The sequence below is a fragment of the Sorex araneus genome, chromosome 1 (assembly GCF_027595985.1).
Source record: "Sorex araneus isolate mSorAra2 chromosome 1, mSorAra2.pri, whole genome shotgun sequence".
Lineage (NCBI taxonomy): Eukaryota > Metazoa > Chordata > Mammalia > Eulipotyphla > Soricidae > Sorex > Sorex araneus.
This window is the reverse complement of record NC_073302.1, coordinates 65432074-65453008: the sequence shown is the minus strand read 5'-3', so window position 1 is coordinate 65453008 and position 20935 is coordinate 65432074. Positions and strand designations below refer to the sequence as shown.

The window sequence follows — 20935 nt, the reverse complement described above, 5'->3', positions numbered from 1 at the left end:
GATGAAAAATCGTCTACTTCCCGAATTCCCTTATGCTAGAGGCTCTCAGAATAATTGCCACCTTTTAACCCTTTATACTCTAAACTAGTGGTTCTCAAATCCTGATCCCTGGATGAATAGAGATGTCACTGAGCTTGTTATAAATGCAAATTTAAGACTTCAGTGCAGGTTAACTGAAACTCGGGGAGTGGGGCCAGCAGTCTGTGTTTTAAGTAGGCTTTCCAGTATTTCCCTGTGCTTTTTAAACATCATTTTGCCACTTCTTTTTCCTAACTGTTGAGGAAACAGATGAGAAGATCTGTAACTTGACAAAATCTGCTCCTTTGGATTCAGTTTACTTCCTCAAATATTTACTGAGCAACTACAGATGTCCTAGGCATCTGTACTTGAAAGGGATAAAGGTGCATGATGCCTTCAAGTAACTCTTCATTTTTCTGCTCTAACTGTGGTCTTCCTGGATATCAACAAAAGAGGAGACTCAGCTTTGTTCTAAGGCACACAATATGATGATTTCATAGGCTACCTCATTTGACTTCCCTAACTTCCTATATTAATCATCATCCAGAAACTGGAATCTCATCCCCTTTCCCAGTGCAGCACTGGAACCTCAGTGAACAGCAGACCCTGGTCCTGTTTTTCAGAATCTTTCCTTCTTTCACAAGCTCCCTTCTTTCCTGGTCCCCCTAGAATCAGTGTCATCTCTACTTCCTTCCATTTAAAGATTTCAGGCAGCTACTAGAGAGGTTTTTCCCAAAGCAGGTAGACTGTCCAACTCCGTCCTTAAGTGAGTAGCTCTGTTTAAAGGAAGTAAAGAATCACTGTAGACAGAGGGTGATGAACAACCTCAAAATTTGCCTTTCTCCTAATAGCCTTTCCCTAAATCTAAACTTTATTATCTTTTGCCTTTGAATTTCTGTGGGTTTCCTAAGTTATACCCTTTATCCATTCTGCTTTAAGTGTGATTTTCATTAAGTACCAAGTCTAGACTGGTTAAAGAAACTTTGGTACATCTATACAACGGAATACTATGCAGTTGTTAGGAGAGATGAAGTCATGAAATTTGCTTATAAGTGGATAGACATGGGGAGTATCATGCTATATGAAATGAGTCAGAGATATGAGTCAGAGAAACAGATATAGAAGGACTGCACTCATTTGTGGAGTATAAAATAACATGAGACTGACACTCAAGAGCAGTAGATATAAGGGTCAGGAAGATTGCTTCATAGTTGAAAACCTGCCTCATGAGTGGGTAGGGAGAGGACAGCTGGAATAGAGAAGGGAATCACTTAAAATGTTGTTTGGAGGAATCAATTGGGATGGGAGATGTGTGCCGAAAGTTGATAAAGGACCAAACATGATAACCTCTTAGTATATGCATTACAAACTATAATGCCCAAAAGTAGAGAGAGAGAGTATGGGGAATATTGTCTGCCATGGAGGCAGTGGGAGGGTGGGAAGATGGGGGTATACTGGGGATATTGGTGGTGGGGACTGTGCAATGGTGGAGGGATGGATGTTTGATAATTGTGTGATTGTAACTCAAACATGAAAGTTGTAACTATATCTCACTACAAATCAATAAAATTAAGAAAATAATAATAAGTACCAAGTCTATCATTCCATAGCTTGTTGGTACTAGCTTCACTTACATGTGCAGGGTCTATAGCAGATATCAGCAACTAAAACCTGTGTGAGTTATAAATAGTTTTATTGTATCACAGACACACCAATCACTTATAGATTATCTTTTGCAGTTTTTACACTGCTCTAGTAGAGTTGAGTAGTTTTATCTTGAACTATATGACCCAGAGCCTACAATATTGATTATTTGGCATTTCAAGAAAAATTTTGCTACACATGGACCATAAGATAAAAATTTAATATCTTTACCTAAACCTTAATATTAGTATATTTGGTTTTAATTCTATAGCTGACAATGTACTTTGTCTTGACTACCTTTCTATTTTCTTCCCTATACATCTTTGTTACAATTTATTAGTTTTTATTATTCCATTTTTCTTCTGATTATTATTCGATACTATTGCTACTTTCCAAGATAGTTCAAGTGTGTTAGAGTTTTTTAAATTTCACTTTTACCTTTTCTCCTTATAGCTTAATGTTGTCATTTAAATTCTCTATTTAAAATCCAACGTACATACTGTGATTTTTTTAAATCATTATTAATTTAGACTTATTGATGTCAGTAGTTTGGTAGCTCTTCTTATGCATATTTCTCATGCTTGATTATGGAAATAGAAAAATTATTTCATTTGTCCGCACCAGTTGAATGATAATTAGATTAGATATAGACCAAATTTAATTTGTCTTCAGAAGTTGAAAGACATTGTTTCATTGTCTTAAGCAGTCATTGTTGCAGATAAGATCTCTGATGGTAATCTGATTTTTTTCTTAAAGAGGTTCTGTGAGTTTTCTCCTTTTATTTGCAATTCTAAGATAGTTCAAGGATGTATTTAGGTGATCTTATTTGAAAATTAATCCTAGTTGTGCCTTTATTCTTCTGTTTCCCCCAAGAATAACTCATCCTGATACCTTATAGCTTTTAGTCCATGCTTCTTCCATAGTATTATCTCATTGTAACATTCATAAGAAATATCTCAATTGTCTCACTCTTTACCCTTATGAATTAAATTCTATAGACCAGATACATTTAGGTGTTAAATTGCTGCTGGTGTTTTAGCTAGCATAGATAAAAACAGGTCTTATAGCAAGCCAGGTGAAAGTTGAACTTATAAAAACTACGTAAATTGTACTACAAGATGCAAAATGGCTACCCTACAGGTTTTGTGGTACTTGCCTGCTCTCTCTCTCTCTCTCTCTCTCTCTCTCTCTCTCTCTCTCTCTGTCTCTCAGCTAGAATCTATTTGATGTTTTAAGTTAAGCTTCTAAATTATGTTAGTAAGTATCTTAAATACTATGGATTAGTTTACTGTTGGATGGTTCTCTAAGGATGCTGATTATATTCATAGAAATAAACACCTTGGTAAGTTGGGCACTACCTTATAGATTCCAAGGATTGGATCCTTACTGGGTTTTAGTGTCTTTTCTCTGTCTGCCTTTCCTATTTCTTGATGCCTATGTTTAATAGAAAATGATTGAGTAAATATGAAAGAGACTGAGAGATGCCAATTCAATAATTAGCTAAGGTAATAAATTCCTTCTCTTAAATATTCTGTTAGTAAAATACAAAACAATTTCATAAATGTTCTTTTATGCATCTTAGTATATAAACTCAGCTGACTTCTTTGTTGTATGATTAGACCAACAAGAGATTGTCTGATTTCCCCCTGAGATGCCCAATTTGAGATTTTGCTATTACAGCTGCCATCACATTTCAAATAATTAGAACTGAGCCCCCCACAATATGCCAAAAATACCAAGAATGACAAATACAAGAAAGACCAAAGAGGTAATAAGGTAAAATATTAAGAAATGGGTCTTGTTTTAGTTTTATGTTTTTTTCATGACCTCTCTCTCCCTCTTTCCTATTACCTCATTCTCTTTCTCTTTTTCCCTTTCTCCCTGTTCTGTATATGTCTGTACTTTTTTAATCAGATAAATTTTAACAGCCACTTTAAAATACCTCATATTGCACTGGATTCTATATAGATGTATAGTGAGATGAGATAAATATTCCAAATGTAGTCTTCTTCTGAGGACGAGTGAGAAATAAAACTACTCAGGTACAACTTTTATAACTTTTCATCTTCTCATACTGTTTCCTCCTCTCCCTTTCTCCTCTCAGTGTCTTGGAGATAAGGAAGAGCCACTGAAGGCCATTAAGCGGGATGACATGGGATTTATGTTATAGAGATCACTCGGGCAGCCCTGGGGAAGATGGATTGAAATGGAATGAAATAAAAGATGGAGAGACCAGTTAGTAGGCCATCACTATGCTGGGCAGGTCACCACGGGCAGAGGTAATGGCAGTATGTATAGATGGGTAGGGAGAGATCAGAGAAAGATTAAGGTACAGAATCTATAAGACTGAGAGTTGCTGATGAGATGGAAGGGCAAAGAAGAGTTAGAAGTTAAGTGCACACTGATTCCTACAGGTCTGTGATAAAATATTACAGTCCCCAAAAGGCATTGAGTTTAAGTACCTTTTTTTTTTTTTTTTGTCCTGGGAAAGAATATGGAGCTATAAAAAGAAGAGTACTGGCATTTGGTCAAATTGATGACCTTTTATATCCGTAGGAGCTTTTTATCATTCTGTTTCTACTGCTTTCTGAACCTGACCCTATGTTGTTTTACAACCATTTTTCCCTTAACCCTCAAGTATTAGTTCACAAATCTTACATTTAGTGAAGCTGTTTGATTTTCCCTCCATCTCTCATACCAAATGTACTGATAATGTTTAGAGCTAATTGTATGCAATTTAATTTTCAGATTGTTGTAATCATTATTGCTGTTTTTATTTGCAGTCTCTCTTCCCCAGGCATAGTTAGCTATAGATATTCAACAAAATTATGCCCTTTGGGGTGATTTTCAATTTTCTTACTTTGGGAGGCATATTTTCTTGTCAGTCATGAAGGGTTCAGATTTGGTTTATTAAACACTTGAGTCCTAGTTTTCACATTGGACCATTTAACACTTTACATTTCCTTGTAAATGGAAAACTTAGCCCATCTGTGTACTATTTGGGTGTTTCTGAAGACCTTATCTCATTAGGAAGAGTCTGTGCCTTCCCTTCACCCACATTCTTACTGAAGCTAGAGGCACTCTAGGCAGGAGGTAAAACAGAAGTAACTTCAGCATTCATGGGTGATTTGTAGGAAAGTCCTTGGGGCCTTTTTGTCGCCTCTGTGCCTGGAGAGGCATGTGCAGAGTGCTTGGCTTTCCTAACGGGAGAGTATCACAGCATCTGTTGGGTAGGCTGCAGTGTAGCTGTGTGTTTCCTTGAAAGTATATAGTTTATTGCCACAGTTGTTCTCACCATGAGGGTCTCTGGAAAACTGGAATTTTTGTTGATGTAATTTGTTCGCTGCTCTCCCTCCACGTCCACCCATTTCTAATGGCTATTATTCTGTCAAGTGTGGAAATTGGCCAAGTTACAGAGTTTGAATTTATATTCTTCTCTATTTTAACCTTCCAGAAATGCATCTTCTGCAGACAGCGGGTTAAGAAGGTATCTGGAGCCTGCATCCAGTGTTCCTATGGGCGCTGCCCCGCCTCCTTTCATGTCACATGTGCTCATGCTGCTGGGGTGCTGATGGAACCGGACGATTGGCCGTACGTGGTGAACATCACCTGCTTTCGACATAAGCTCAACCCAAATGCGGTAAGCTGTGCTCTCCCTTTCCTTACTCCAAGACAGCATTTGAGCTCCCTCCTGAATGCCTCCCAGACTTTTCGTTCTTTACTCTCTAATGTTGCTCATTATAGACATATCGAGACTGTAAGTTTCTTGAGGGCAGGGAAGAAGCTGGATTATTTACTAGTACTGCTCGGGACCCACCATTGTCTGGGGCACACTGAATGATTATCAAGTTGAGTAAGTAAATGAACCCATGAAGGAATAAAAGCTCTTTAAGCTCGTCTTACTTTGGAACTTTATATAGCTCTGCGGAGTGTGATTATACAGATTCTAGCACTGCATATGTTCAAGATGAAGCTGATATCATTTGTGTATAAGAAGATATGCCAAAAACCTGAGAGCATATAATGTTTAGTCTATATGGATGTAAACTTTCACCTGCAGGCTTTATTCTATTTCTTATTGAAAAAAGTAAAGAGAAAGGGTAGTCATGCTCATGAACTCTTAGAGCTTTGCTGCCTGAAATGAATAAGCTAGTGGAAGCATGGAGGCCTGAGAGGAGAGACGGCAATCTCATTAGCCCAGACACATGAAAGATAAATATAGAGATACTTCTCTTCTGCTTTGTCCATTTCACTCAAGATTGAGTCTGTTCCTAGGAAGAGAATGTCTGTGACCAAGGAACATGTGATTTCAACATAACTCAGTAGATCTGTCCTCAGTGAATAAAATCTTGCCTTTGTTCTAAGCCTTCAGAGAACACTTACAATAGTGGAGAGAAAGTTGATAGTCCTTTGTTAGCTTCCAGTTCACCATAATTGTTTTAGGCTCCCAGGAGGAGGCATAAGCATTGTAACAGTCCGTTTTGCAAAGTTGCTGCCCTTTGGTATCCCAGGGAGGCCTGGCCACAGACTATTTGCAGCCTAACATATTTGTCCTGTGTCTCTAAAACCTCCTGTGAGCAGCCTGCCAAGTCGTTAGTGTGGAGAGCCTTGACCGCTACATAGCAAATCTCCCAGCTTTTAAATAATTCTAGCAACTTCCACTAGCATCTTGAGAAATGCTTCTTGTTTGTGGGTTGGGACTTTGTGCAGATGTACGTGAATGTGCAAGTGCACAAAATGACATCACCAACTGTCACATCTATTTTAAAGTTATTTGCCAGATTTTTCCATTGTTTTAAAGTCTCAAGTTGCATATTCATTCATGCTTCTTCCTTGCTAAGAGTAGTGTTCTGTATTCAGGAGAAAATACACTTAAGCATCGTTTAAAAATTTACAGTACCTAACACATTGCATTGCATTCCTGTAGTGCTTTGCCATTTCCAAAGTGCAGTCAATAGCATTACCTCATTAAATAGCACATGAAAATATATTTTTAGTGTGAACCAGGTCATGATCCTGGAGTCAAAAACAGTTGGTGTTTACACATTGATTTCACCAGTAACATATGCAATTTTATGTTGTATTTTTTTATCTCTGAGCTTCAGCTTCTTTGTCTGTAAAAAAAATGACATGCCTGTTTTACCATTATTTTCAGTCCATCACATAGCATTCATAATTAAGAGAAAAAAATTGTGCTACTACTTTTTGTTTATATGTGTTCGTGATTTGGACCACACTGACTGTGCTCAGCGCTTATCCTGGCTCTGAAGTCAGGGATTGATCCTGGTAGGGCTCCAGGGACCATACCAGGATTGAGCTTGGATCAACTGAATACAAGATAAGCGCCCTGTCCACTGTATTAGCTCTCCATGCCCTACTTACTTTTTCACTAATATAACTGCTGCTGCTAGCAGTACTATAATCGTGTCATGTGTGGGAGGGTCTGCATGAAGTATTATTCCTGCTTCAAGGATAAGAAATCTGAGTCCAGTTTGTTGATCAAGTAGATTCATTAATAAGTAATAAATACTGGAATGTAAGTGCCTTTTCCACCTATATATGTGATTTCTTTCGTTCCAAACCCCCAAATTTCAAATGATTACATTGGTATCCATCCAGACCTTTGCTAGAGACCCTGTTTTCCCACTTTAATATTGCGAAGCTCAGTGGTTATTGATGATTATATTGAAGTTGCTATTAAAGAGATTGGGTGTTAATCTTATGATCTGTGGCTCAGTGAAGTTTATAATACTATGCTTAAGTGACGATGAAAATAAAATATTTGATCTTCAGATAATTTAGAAACTGCTCTTCTTACAGATATATTTTATTTATTTAGTTTGTTAGTTGGTTTAGGGGAACACATAGAGGTGGTCAGGGGCTAATTCTCCTAGAACATTGCTTAGGGTCATACCTCAGTTATGTTCAGGGGACCACATGCTTGCTAGGATGCGCAGTGTGCATCCCAGGGCCCACTTTAGATGTGGTACAAGTGGGAAAGGGTGAGGAAAACTTCATATCACTTTTCATGGTGACAGTTTATTTTGAGGGAAAGATTTTAGTGTCTTGGAAATTGTCTCTACAAGGTTCTGTAGTAGATATCTAAACACTGGGTTTCTGAAATGCATTCCTACAAGTTATTCATCTGTTGTTGTTTTTTCCCCCCACTAGACTTCTAGTATAGATTTCCATCCCAAATATTTGACAGTTAACTAGAGGGGTTTCACAGAATCTGGCAACTTGGGTTAATAGTATTGCAACTGCCCTTGTTGCATTAACTGTTCTTTTCCAGCACAAAGAACTCACATCCACTCAAGACATTCTTCTTGTGTGTTCTGTAATACTAGGGGTTGTGCTTCCTAGAGCCAGAAGTATAGTTTGTCTATGTTTCTAACCATGCCGTAGTTATTTGGGAGTAATAGGCAGTTACAGAATCATAGCACTGAAAACTCTGAAATAAAGTTTAGGCTAACTTTGCAGCCTAACAGAGTCATTTTCCAGAACAGAGGAGGAGGCCTTTGCAATTGGGGTGAAATGAAGTATAAAGCTGCAGCTACTTCAGTTGGATCTCCATTTTCACTCAATTCACTTCAGGGTTTTGTTTTCCTTCTGTTTTTGTTACTCCCAATTACTTGCTTTTTGTGTCCTAAAAAGACCATTTTAGGAAAATTCTGCACCTCTATACAAATACTATGAATTATCTCTAAAATACTAATTTACTCGGTGTTATTAAGCTTTGTGCATAAAATCCTTTTGGATAATGGTATGAAAATTTAGAGTTTCTTATTATGCACTTCTCCAGCAGACAATGAAATAACCACACCTTTTAATTAGGAAGGTAGCATTTGAAAAAATAAATAGGTAGCCTTCACATTCTTCAAGATAGAAGAATGCATGCTGAAAGTACACAGCTAGCTTCTACTATTTGAATATAAGTGTTGGTATGTGTTTTTCCATGATTTTGACAAATACATTTTGGTCTAGACCCTGCTGTCTCTCAGCTGTAAGTTTTCATGCATGTATGCTTGGGTCTGAGCACACATGTGTTTGACTGCCCTTTGCCATTATTCTGTCTGACCTGTTTTCTGGCTCTGCTTCTGACAGTTCCATTGGATATATTTCTAAACCAGTTGTGTGGATGTTGCACAGATGTTTCTAAGGAAAAAAGACAAGACAACCAATCTGAAAGTGGGTTTGAAATTAGGAGACTTGAAAATATATTCCTTCTCCAAAGTAGACTGTGAGCTACTCATAAATAAGTACTTCATGCAGCTGCCCTGGAGCAGTATCCTCACACCTGAATAAACTGGACAAATGTCCAGTGAAAGAAAGTGTCCATCTGGAAAACAGGGGAAATAGAACTGAGGAAGATGACATGTAGAGTTTTCTTTTTTATTTTTCCAAGCAAGTTACTTCAATTATCTTTCATATTAAATCAGAACATTCTATTTCTGAGGTATAAGATCATTAGAATAACTACCACTTTTTGCATTTATTAATTTATAACAATGAACAGCCCTTTTAAATGCAGTATCTTATATTAAGTACACAATTTTTTGGTTTACTTTTGTTTTTTGGGGAGGCAGGAGCATACCCTTCCATGCTAAGGTCTTATTCATGACTGCTTCAGGAACCATATGCAGTGCAGAGGATTGAATCTGGGTCAGCTGCATGCAAGAAAGGCCAGCACCCTAACCCCTGGACTATTTCTTCAGCCCAGGAAACTTTTTTTTTTTTAAATCTTAATACCCTATCCTTTGAAAAAGGAGACATTTTAGCTAAGGATATAGCTAAGCAGTAGAGTACAATTTGTCCGTCATGTTTCAGGTCCTGAGTTCCTTCCCTGGCATGAAAGAAAGAGTGAGGGTGGGGTGAAAAGGGGAGAGAAGAGAGGGAGGAAAAGAAAGAAATTTATTTCTTTCATAGTTTTCTAATTCATGTCTGTTAGCTTTTTTCTTGTGACCGCTTAATTTTTCTTCAATATTTCAAATTACATCAATTTCTACTAGCCCATTATTTTAGACTGTTTAAATAATATTTTGACTTTTCATTTTTCAGCAGCTAGCACTTTGGTCATCCATAGAAACTGCTTGCTATGAGTGTGTTGAAAGAATTCTCTGAAGCTAGGAAATGAGATTAGTGGAGAAGAATGAATATTTGTTGTTGCTCACATTTGCACCTTATTTCAAGGCAGTGGTATTGATAGGGCTAATGGAAAGATGGGCATCTTTATTGGTTCCTCCAAACTGGAATTTTCTGTTATTACTTGTTATTTGCCCCTCTAGTTCGTCTTCATGATCTGTCCTGGTACAGATCTCAGTAATAGAAATCGAACCCTTGCTCAGCACTTCACTTTTTTCTGCCTTTGTGTTTTCAAGCAAACTTCCCAGGTCAGCTTCAGCACAACTCCTTCCCTTAATTATTTTTAAGGGTTTGGGAGGGGACCCCACATTGCTCAAGATCTGGTGAATGGTTCTGGCTAATATATATATATAGAGAAACTTTGGGTGATGATGGGATGGGAATACTTGTCATCAAAACTTTACAAAACCTTTCTGCAATATAGAATAACAACTCTTAATTCACCAGCATGTAGAACAATGGATTATCAAGGCTCCTCCATTCTAAACCTTAGAATAATTGTTTTTGCCAGATGATCATATTGTGAGGCATGCTATACTTTCAGTATCCTTTACTCAGAAAATCTATGAAGATAGACAACTAAGAAATCAATAACGCTTTTGTATTAATTTATTAATTTTTATCAAAAGAATGCACAGTGTTTCAGGTTCATTATGTTTTGATAGGGAAAGACCTGAAACACCCACTTTGACCTGTGAATGCCAATTTAATTAGCCAGAGATTTGGGAAATGCAGTAGAAATGGATTGACCAGATAGGGTGGAAGTGAATACAATATCTTAACAGAACATTTTTCTATTCCCTAGTTCTCTAATGAGCACATGCAACTGTGTAGAGACATATTGTTATAGTTATCATATTGTTAGAGCTGAAACAAAAGACATGTTTTTGTGGGCTTGACTACTTTGACTTTTTCAGGAAAATTGATTGTCCATGTCTGTCATTTAATACAATGTTTATAAACATGAAGATATCTTAGTTCTTAAACCAGAATCAAGGTTTCCAAGATCACATCTTCTACTAGGGAAAGAAAATAGACTCAGTTCCTAAATGAGTTATATTCTTACCCACTCCCCCCACCCCCGCCTTCTGGAATTCTACAAAGCTTGTTTTCCCAAACTCTGTCCCTGACTTGGTTTACCTGGCAGTGATCTGGGTACTATTGGCTCTGTGTTTGGGGGTTGCTCCTGATGATGTCACAGAGATCAGACCTGGGCCTCATATGTGCAAAAGTCTGTACTTGGCCAACTGAGCTCTCTCTGGACTTGGTTTATGAATTTAAATGCAGTCATTTCCAATAGGTAGTTTGGTTTGAAGACCAGAATTCCATTTTACTATATTGTACCTCTAGGACCCATGAAGATGGTTATATAATTGTTTTATATGTGTTTAATTTACATTTATAAGTACAACTTCGATTAGTGATGTACTGTTTGGCCTTTTTGAACATCATGTTAATAGCTTTGTTGTTGTTTTGTTTTGGAGTTCTCACCACTGTACTTGTCAGTGCCCAGAGGTCAATCCTGGCAGACTTGAGGGACCATTTGGGGGTGCCGGAAACCGAACCCCAGTTGATTGTGTACAAAGCAAACACTGTACTGTTTCTCTAGCCCTGGTTAATAGTGTTTTATAGTACCTAGTGAGTACCAGTTGTTCATCATTCTTCTTGATGCTGTCACATTTTGATTGTATTCAAAACCAAACAGTATGACTCAGATCCCCGGCTCTCAGCAGCCTGGGATTATTATCATAAAATAGGCAAAGTAAAGGACCTGGGCAATATTTACAGTGAGTAGGGCATTTGCCTTTGCACACAGCAGACTCGGTTCAATCCCCAGTATCCCATAGGGTTCCCCAAGCACCACCAGAAGAGATTTCTAAGTGCAGAGCCAGAGTAACTCCTGATTATCACTGGGTGTGCCCCACACCCCCCCAAAAGAATCCAAACTGACAAACAAAAAAAAGATAATAAAGTGAAGGTATGGGTAAGTGTTGGGAACCCATACAAGAGAGTGATGAATTCTGCTTGGGATAATCATGTAGAATTCACAGAAGATGACATTTATGTTGGTGAGGGAAAGTCAGAGTTTGCTGATGAGATTACAACAGTAAAGATGTTTCAAGTAGAGGGACCATCTTATGCATGAATTTCAGCAAAGTTCATGGTTTAAATAGGAGTAGTTGAAGAGTTCAGTGTGATCCCTTCTAGGACATTTTGATATTATTGATGGGGGAGATGAAACTGGAGATGTTGATAGAGAAATCAGAGAGTGAAACTTTGTACATATAGTCCAGATTCAGTTCAGATACATATATAGTTCCTTTTCATATGACCCTGAGTTTAAAAAATTTTTTATTACTCTCTTTAAATGAGGGAAATGAACATAACTAAGCAAGGATCCAATTTTAGAAATAAAATGAGGGTCTGGAGGGACTGGAATGCTTTTAAGAGGATTTAATCCATGAGGGAGAGAAGATTGTCTTGGGTCCTCTACGCGCAAGATCCACAGACCATCATTAGTCTCTTGATTAAATGTACCATATCTGCATATATGTTTGTGCCTGTACATGCATGTATTTATGTGCACACATATATGCACATGCACTATACACACAGGTAGCACTGAGACCAGATGAAGCTAATTGTCTTGTTTCAAGAGTTACATGTCTTTACATATCTCAGTTGGTTTCTTCTTATCTGAGTGCCATGAGGTAGAGCATAGTTGCGCTGCAAGTAGGACAGCGTTAGGATGTCCTACTCTCTTGAAGTAGAGAGGAAGCTGGATTGACCAGTGGAAGACTTGAGAAGCTCAGGAGCTTAGAATGGAAGCAGAAGCCTTGGTGCAGGTGAGAGAAGGCGTAGGGAACTGCTTGTCTTTGCAGTCATCACAGGGGGTCAGGAGGTGTGTTTGGATTCTGGATTCTGAATTACAGACCCAGGTACCTTGGTAATTAGGCACAGTGGGGAGGTTGAGAACTCCAAGAGTTCTTAGTGATCTGGTTGAGAGCCAGATCACTGAGAACTCATTTAAAGTGAGTTTTCTGTCTACTAAGTGTGGCCTTATAATGCCAGTCAGCTTGTGTTAGCAATAAATAGAGTTGATATACCAAACACAATTGTGGGTTGAATTCATCCTTTATTTTTCCTTTTTGTTTGTGATTCCTTGAGTCTGGAGCTAAATTCCATGGCCTTGGTGTTTTTCTTTTTTAAATTTCTCATCAATTCTTAGAAGAAAGAGGACTCCAGGCCAGGGATATGGCTTTTTAAAGGGCTAGAATACATGCTTTGCATTCAGGAGCTCCAGCTTCCACCTTCGATACTGCATAGCCTCGCACCCTCACCCCCAAACACACAGGTGATGGCCCTGCCCAAATAAAGCAAACTGGAATTTAGCTAGCACTAATTTGGTAGTGATTTGAATGGTGTCATTTCTACAGGCCCTCCTCCCATCTCTCACATCTGTGTTTCTTTGCATTTCTTTGAGGGTGTTGCTTTTCCTGTAACAGTTTAGATACAGCAGATTTCCATTTCATATACTTCTCATGCTTGTACATGTTTTGTGAGTGTTTTCATATGGTTCGTTTCTTATACATGAGTAATTTTTTCCCAGTGCCCTGCTGAATTTGCACTGATAACGGAAAACAGAAAATTCTGCCCAAAGCAAAGTTCTAGAGTAAGAAATTCTGAGCATTGGTGGTTAAGAAACACTTAAAATAATTCAAACCTAAATCTAATTAGTCTTTATAAATCAAACATAACATTTCAAAAGGAAATCCCTCACCTTTTTATTAGTAGACGTGTTTTTTTGAGATCCAAATCATGTTGCCCAGATGATACACGTTAAAGACATGGTTTGCCTGGAAGGAGAAATATCTAGCACTGATATTTTAGAACTTTTACATTTTGAACTCCTTGTTGACTTTATCAGGTAAAATCAGTGTAGAGAGCAATTTTCTTAATAAAATTAAGTAGAAAACTCAGCCACTCCACTTCAAAGTTTTGTGCTTTACTAGAAAGTTCTCGTTTTAGTTTCCTGCCCCCACTTCCTCAGCCATTTCCACAGGAAGGGTGGAAACTGGGGGAAGTCTGTGAACATAAAGCCTTTCTCCCTCCTGCTCTGTCAAAACAATGTGGATCTGTAGCACATCTCACACAGTGGACTGAGTTCTCTGGAATCCCTTTGTTCTTGCCTTGTTTGCTAGTGATGTTAGGGGAGTGCCAGTGAGCCTTTTTATGATGGCACAAGCCTACCTTCTGCCCGGCCGCCCTATCCTATCTGCCCTATCCGCCCTATCACTGGACCTGCTGTGGATGGAGAGTCTAACTCACTCCCCAGAAGCAGTGTTAACTCAGTCTCTGGCCAGATACTCTTTTTGCCTCCATCAAACCATCTTCAGCACACAACCCACCCCACCCCTCAGTCCCCATCCGCACCCCCACCTCCTGTCATCCCCATGTTTCCAGATCTCTTCTGCAGTCCTTAGTCCTTAAGGCTATGGTTCCAGCTCTGGTTTCGGCAGCAGCTGTCCTGGGTCCAGGCCCATTTCTGAGGCTAATGTTTCAAATGGGCGGGGAGTATGAGTTTCTGGAAAGAGCTAGCAGATGCCCCCATGGCAGATTCCATTTTAATCAGCCAAGAATACAGATGCTAATCAGAGCGGAGACACCACCTGCAGGCCCAAGTGGAGTCTGAAGGCCCCATTGTGGCTCTTCCGCTCAGAGCTCCTTAGTAGGGCCATCTGGCTGTGGCAGTGCCTTCACTCAGCTGACTGCGGCTGGATGGGAACAAGAGCTCCGTCCTGTTAGTATACAGTTGCTCCGTAGGTGGGATTTTCAGCTCCTTTATTTCATAAGTATTACTTCTTAATAATATGTGGCATTTCGTTCGGGAAATTTTCACAAGTAATAGCTCTTGAATGCAGGGTCAGCAAAGTTGCATCTTCACCTGGGGCAAAAGAGTAATTTGTTCCCTCTGGTGGCTCAGAGGCACATCTTGCTTTAAATACAGCCTTTCTCAAGACTCTTGAGGTTTTTTCGGGGCTGGGGAGGAGTGGGCAATGGGGGAGTGGTTAGGGCCATACCTGGTGCTGCTCTGGGATTACTCCTGGCTTTGTGCTCAGGGGCCACTTCTGGCACCGCTTCAAGAACCGTATTCGGTGCAAGGGATGAACCTGGGGTTGAGTGCATGCAAGGCAAGCACTTAACCTTTGTGTTGTCTCTTTGGCCCAGATTTTGATTTCTTATTCTTTATTCTGATTTGGAAAAAATGATATTTCAAATGGAAAATATATTATAAATATAGTAACATAATAAGATAATATAAATACTATAAAAATGTGTTAAACAATATTTTACCTAAATTTTTATTCTAACTTTGTAAAACTGCAAATTACACTGACTTTAAGAAGGAAGAATTGCTCCCTTGGTACAGGTGTTTGGTCTCTGTTACAGAATATTCCCTTCAGGATCCCCAGGAGAGCTTGTCAGACTTGTGTTTCCCACATGGCTCAGATTTTCCTATTGCAATTGTGCACAGAGCCAGGGACCAGGCCAAAAATCTCAATTTCCACTGAGGGGCCACTACATAAAGGAGTATTTACACGGCATTGTTAGTACTTGGCAGTTTCAAGGGCCACAGACTGAGGAAATCAAGTCTTCCACTCCAGGGCCACTTATCTGGTGAATTTTTTAAGCATAGCAAAGGTGTGTTTTCATGTAAAAAGTGTGTTTTGATGTAAAATTATTTTTACAGAATTAATATTTCTCAGTTCCCAGGAAATTTTAAGCTTTTCAGCAATTTATACTTCCTTTAAAAAAATAATTAAGGGATGTAGTATTGTCTGATAGCTTGTTAAGAAAATTAAGTAGTGACACTAATTCCATTCTTTAACATTGGTATTAGAGTCAAGCACCATGGATTCAGTAGGGAAATATAAATGGAAAGTGTCAACAGACACACAGCAGCAAAGGGTATTTGACATTCCAACATCTTGTAAAGCACTAGAGGCAGGATTTTCAATTCCTTCATGTAGAAAACAGTAATTAGATGCCAGTGTAAGTCATAATGAAATCCATAGATACTGACAAAATATAATGAAAGTATAACTTTTTAAGACTCTTAACTGCTAACAATAGAAAAGGCAATTAAATGCGGCAAGCTCTGACATTTCTATGTAACAGGCTGCTCTTTGGGCCTATATGTGTGTCCACCTTCAGCAAACATGATGCATAAAACTGGATTAACTAGAAGGGCCTCTTGGTAGGAAGGCAGTCAGCTTGGAGGTGCCCCAAGTCGTTTGTCCCTCCTTCTCCAGAATGTGGAAGCTGCCTTGGGCTCTGATACATTTCTCTCTGGTAAATAAATGGTTCTCTATTTTCCTGGCAAAATGAGTCCTTTTTTTCAAAGCATTCCTAATCTGAAATTGGCTTGTTTTCACTATCATAAGATAGCATGTGTCCTCTTATCTTTTCATCCCATAGACTGTTAAAGGTTATTGAAATTACAGAAATTATTGAAATTATAGAGTTTAATGAAATCTAAGACATCATGGCTTTTGTATTTTTTTTTTAATTCTATGTTTTTGCTTTCTGGGTCACACCTTGCAATGCACAAGAGTTACTCCTGACTCTGTACTCAGAAATTACTCCTGGCAGTGCATGGAGGACCATATGGGATGCTGGGAATTGAACCTGGGTCAGACGTGTGCAGGACAAACCCATGGTACTATCGTTTCAGTCCCGGTTTCTGTATTTATTTGATGTTTTGTGTCAGGGATCAAACCCAGGGCTTCTACAGGCTAGGTATGCATATATGCTCAGAGCTATATTCTGGCTGTTTCTAAATTGTTCCGCAAAAGCTTTCTTTCTTTTTTTTTTTTTTAAACTTTGTGCCATTACTCTATTGATCCAGCACTCAGAAGACTTTGCTCCCAGCTAGAACCAGGAAAAGTGAACTATTCTCCTTTGTGGACTTTGACACCCTATTTGTAAAATTTGCTGTTTCCCATTCCCCTCCCAACCCAACCTTTCCCTCGTGCACACACACATGCATGCACACACACACACACACACACACACACACACACGCATGCATGCATACACAGGCACATGTACTTTCTTTCCCCTTACATATAACTTAGGAAAAAGTTACAGAATTTCCAAACCCATACTTCAACAATTTTTCTTTGTGCCCTAAAATCTTCTGTCTCTTACCCTTGCCGCATAATTGGAGTAAACAAGTGTCCTTACTACAAACAGTAGCTCCTGCTGAAGGAACCAGAGTGAACTTTAGGTTACCATTGAGAAAACAAGAGAAAATGAGCATGAAACTTGGGGAGGTGGGTTCTGCAGAGCCTTGAGGTTCTTGTCCTCTCTTCTCCACAGGAACCCACTCACCTCTCTGTCAAGCACAGTGCTGGGCATGTAGTTGCATTTAATTAATACTAGAGACACCAACAGGTCCCCATTGCCCAGACTCGGAAGACTGTGGGATTTTTCCCATTTGATTAACATTGGTGAGCTAGCTAGAGACAGGCTTCTACTGCTGCTGCTGCTGGGAAGGGCAGCGGAAAGGTTTGACTGACCTCTTCCACTGGACTTTTCTCTCTTCTTTTCATTTTTGGGGAGGCTACATCCAGCGGTGCTCAGGGCTTTCTCCTTACTCTGCTCAGAAAGCACTCCTGGAGACTTCGTAAAATGCCTGTCAAAATGTTGGAGTTGAGGGGTGGTGGTGGGAGGCGGGGGAAGGATCAGAGACAATATGGGAACATTGGTGGAGGGAAATTGACACTGATAGTGGGATTGGTGTTGAAATGTTTTATGCCTAAAACTCAACTTCACAGTTCTTTAATTAAATTTTAAAAATCATTAAAAAAATATCACTTCTGGTGATGCTTGGTGGATCGAACCCAGGCTGGTCAAGTTCAAGGCAAGCATCCTACCCTATATATGTACCCTGTGTACCCTATCTATGTACCCTAGATGTACCCTATCTCTCTGGCACCAGGAGGCCTAACTTTGAAAAATTACAATATTGGCTGGGAATGTGACTCAATAGTAAAGCATGTGTAGAACCTGGAATCAGTTCCTGGCATCACTCAAAATACTATGCTATCTTCTAATGGAACAAAGCTTTGCCCTCCTTATTTAATTTTTACCAAGTTATGTTCTCCAGTATCTCCCTCCAAGATTTCCTTATTTGGGATATTGTGCTTTTTCATGCACATTTTAGAATCAACTTATTTATATACACATTCATGCGCACACAAAGTTCGCTGTGAATTTATTGCGATTTTGTTGAACGTTTAATTTTACCCAATTTTACTGTTGTTATCTGAGAACGCTGAATAGCTCCTCAGATATAAAGCCCTAATACAGACCTTCTGGGGAGGCTTTCAGGGACTTGTATGTTCTCTCAACTAATGTTATTGGACTTGATTTAGGAGGTGCACCTGTCAGGCCCATCCTAGCACTGGGGTGCTGCCATTTCCCTCTCATTCCATTAGTTAAATTGGAGTGAACTTTCATTTCTACTCTCTTTCTTCCCCCCAGAGTTAAGATCTTCTGGGTAGTCATAAGTGAGCACACAGGCTGGCTGTTTAGTCAATACAACATAGCTCCCCTCCCCTGGCTCTTAACACATGAGCCTCTGTTTAAGCTGGCAGAGACATTAAGGACTGTTAGTTAAACACATCAAAATTTAACAGGTGCATTAAGAGCAGAAAGGCTGGACCACTTCAGTCAGCAGGCACTCTTAGAGTATAGAGTGAACTTGGTTCCCTGTTCTATTCGTGCCTACTCTTTTCTTTCCTGACCACATGTTTGCTGCCCTGACATATTCTAAAGAGACTTAAAAATATATTATCCAGAGGACTATCTCGATCTTGGGGCTTTTGTTATGGTGGGAGTAATTTCCCACAACTGAATACAAGAGCTTCTTCTCCTCCCCACCCCATTCCCCCATATCTTTTAAAATCAAAGCACTGTAGAATTTACAAAGTTATTCATAGTTGAGTTTATGAAGGAAGTTGCTTGCTATTTGCAACCAAAAGTAGTTGGTACTTACCTGTTGCAAGCTTTTTGAGTTAAGGCGAAAATGTTAGAGTTGCTTTCAGAGTCCAGTCTCCTCATTTCCTCCCCCAGCCAGACCACTACCTCTGAAGTGAACTTGTGACTCAAGTGGAAAAGAATTCACTCTCCCTCAATATCTTCTTATAGTAATAATGTCAGTTATACCTCCTTGCATGCTAAAGCAAATAAGGCCTTAAGTCCTCAGGGAAACTGCATACCACCATTTCCCACTGTATTATATATGTGTACTTAAAAACCCATGAGAAATAAAAGTACATGTGAACAAACAGACATGTAGAAAATTAAATGCTTGTGGCATTTTTATGAGTCTGCATGTGCGTTTGTGCTGTGAGAGCAATTATTGCTTCATGAAGCTCTAGGGATTTTGGATTCTCTGGGTAGATTTTTTACCTCTTGTAATCTTATAAAGAAAATGTTCATGATTACAAGGCAAATTTAGGTGAGTGACTTTTGTAAAAGAATAGTTAGTACAAATTTATTTACTCAGATGCCTCTAGGAATTTTTATAAGGTTGCCTTGAAAAAAATACAGTAATAATTTCTTGAAGCTTCTTAGTTCCTAGAAATTATGGAGGAAACGATCAAATTTGAGAAGGTGAAGGGTTATTGGATGTTAATGAAGCCTGCTTTTTGGCCTGTTCATTGATTGTTTCCTGCTCTCCAACTCTGCATCTTTGCTTTCCTCTGATCCTCTCATGCTTATATTTATTATCTCCCCCGCCCCCACCCCCACCTTTCTTTTTAAAGAACATTATTGCTTAGAAGGGGAATCCATCAGGAATTTTCTCAGGATATTATCGCTGCCCATGACACCACTTGTCAGATGTTGGGGTGACCCTCCTTCAAGGTGTGAACATAGATCAGCCTTGCCAGTTCTGATAAAAAGATTTATCATACCAAAGCATAGGGATCTTCCTTCCTTCTGCCACACAAAGGACTCCTTCTCTCTGAGCCTGTGCTTTAGAGGTCATTTTTTTTTAAGCTATCTGTTCTCTGTCAGAAATCTACTGGGGAGAAATGAAATTTGAGAATATAGTTAGATTTCTGTGTCAGATTAGGTCACCCCAAAATTGCCCATTTCAGCTTCCATAACTTTTAACACTTTGCTGCATTGCCTTCTCTCAGTTTTATTTCACTTCTCTGTGCTTTTATTGACATTCTACATCAGGACATTATATAAATATAATCACATTATTACCATTTTTCTAAGGTGCTTGCGAAAAGATTGACTCCACTGTACCTGTAAGCATTTGAGATAATAACAGGTAGTTCATTTACAAAAATATTTTGTCAAATTCTTCTGTCTACTAAACTGAAGAATACACATTTAAATCTTTTTTTCCTAGGTAATTTGACTTCATTCTTTTTGGAGTATCTCAGTTACATAGGTCTAACTAAGGAGGATTGGTTGTTATTAATCTTAGAAATGAGTAGACAGTTAAGGTGCTTGGTTACATGTAGTGTTTTCAACAAATAGCCAAGAAACATACATAATCCATGGAAAATTCAAAAGCAAATAAGTAAAATTCCATTGCCCAGAGTTATAAATTGCTGATAGTTTGTATAGTGTGCAACAGAGATCAGCCAACAAGCTTAGTGCTTTTATTTATTTATTTATCTATTTATTTATTTATTGCTTTTTGGGTCACACCCGACGATGCTCAGGAGTTACTCCTGGCTCTGCACTCAGGAATTACCCCTGGTGGTGCTCAAGGGACCATATGGGATGCTGGGAATCGAACCTGCATCAGCTTCATGCAAGGCAAGCGCCCTACCTGCCATGCTATTGCTCCAGCCCCAAGCTTAGTGCTTTTAAAACCAAGCTTTAGCCATTCGGATTTCTTCTTTGGAAAAGTTTCTGTTCATTTCATCACCCCATTTTTTGATTGGGTTGGCAGTTTTCTTCTTGTGGAGTTCAACCAGTGCATTGTATACCCTTGTTATCAACCCTTTATCGGATAGATACTGCATAAATATCCTTTCCCATTCTGTAGATTGTCTTTGTATTTTGGTCACTGTTTCTTTTGAGTTGCAGAAGCTTC

General features: G+C 38.9%; 1 protein-coding gene across 2 annotated transcripts in view; it reads left to right on the top strand.

Moving 5' to 3' along the window:
* KDM4C (lysine demethylase 4C) overlaps nucleotides 1-20935 on the top strand; it is a 432788-nt gene that overhangs the window by 358697 nt on the left and 53156 nt on the right. For both annotated transcript variants that reach the window (XM_055145808.1, XM_055145803.1), the window contains one exon: nucleotides 5117-5302. In XM_055145808.1, the coding sequence (XP_055001783.1) occupies nucleotides 5117-5302 (186 nt within the window). The remainder of the gene's footprint in view (nucleotides 1-5116; nucleotides 5303-20935) is intronic.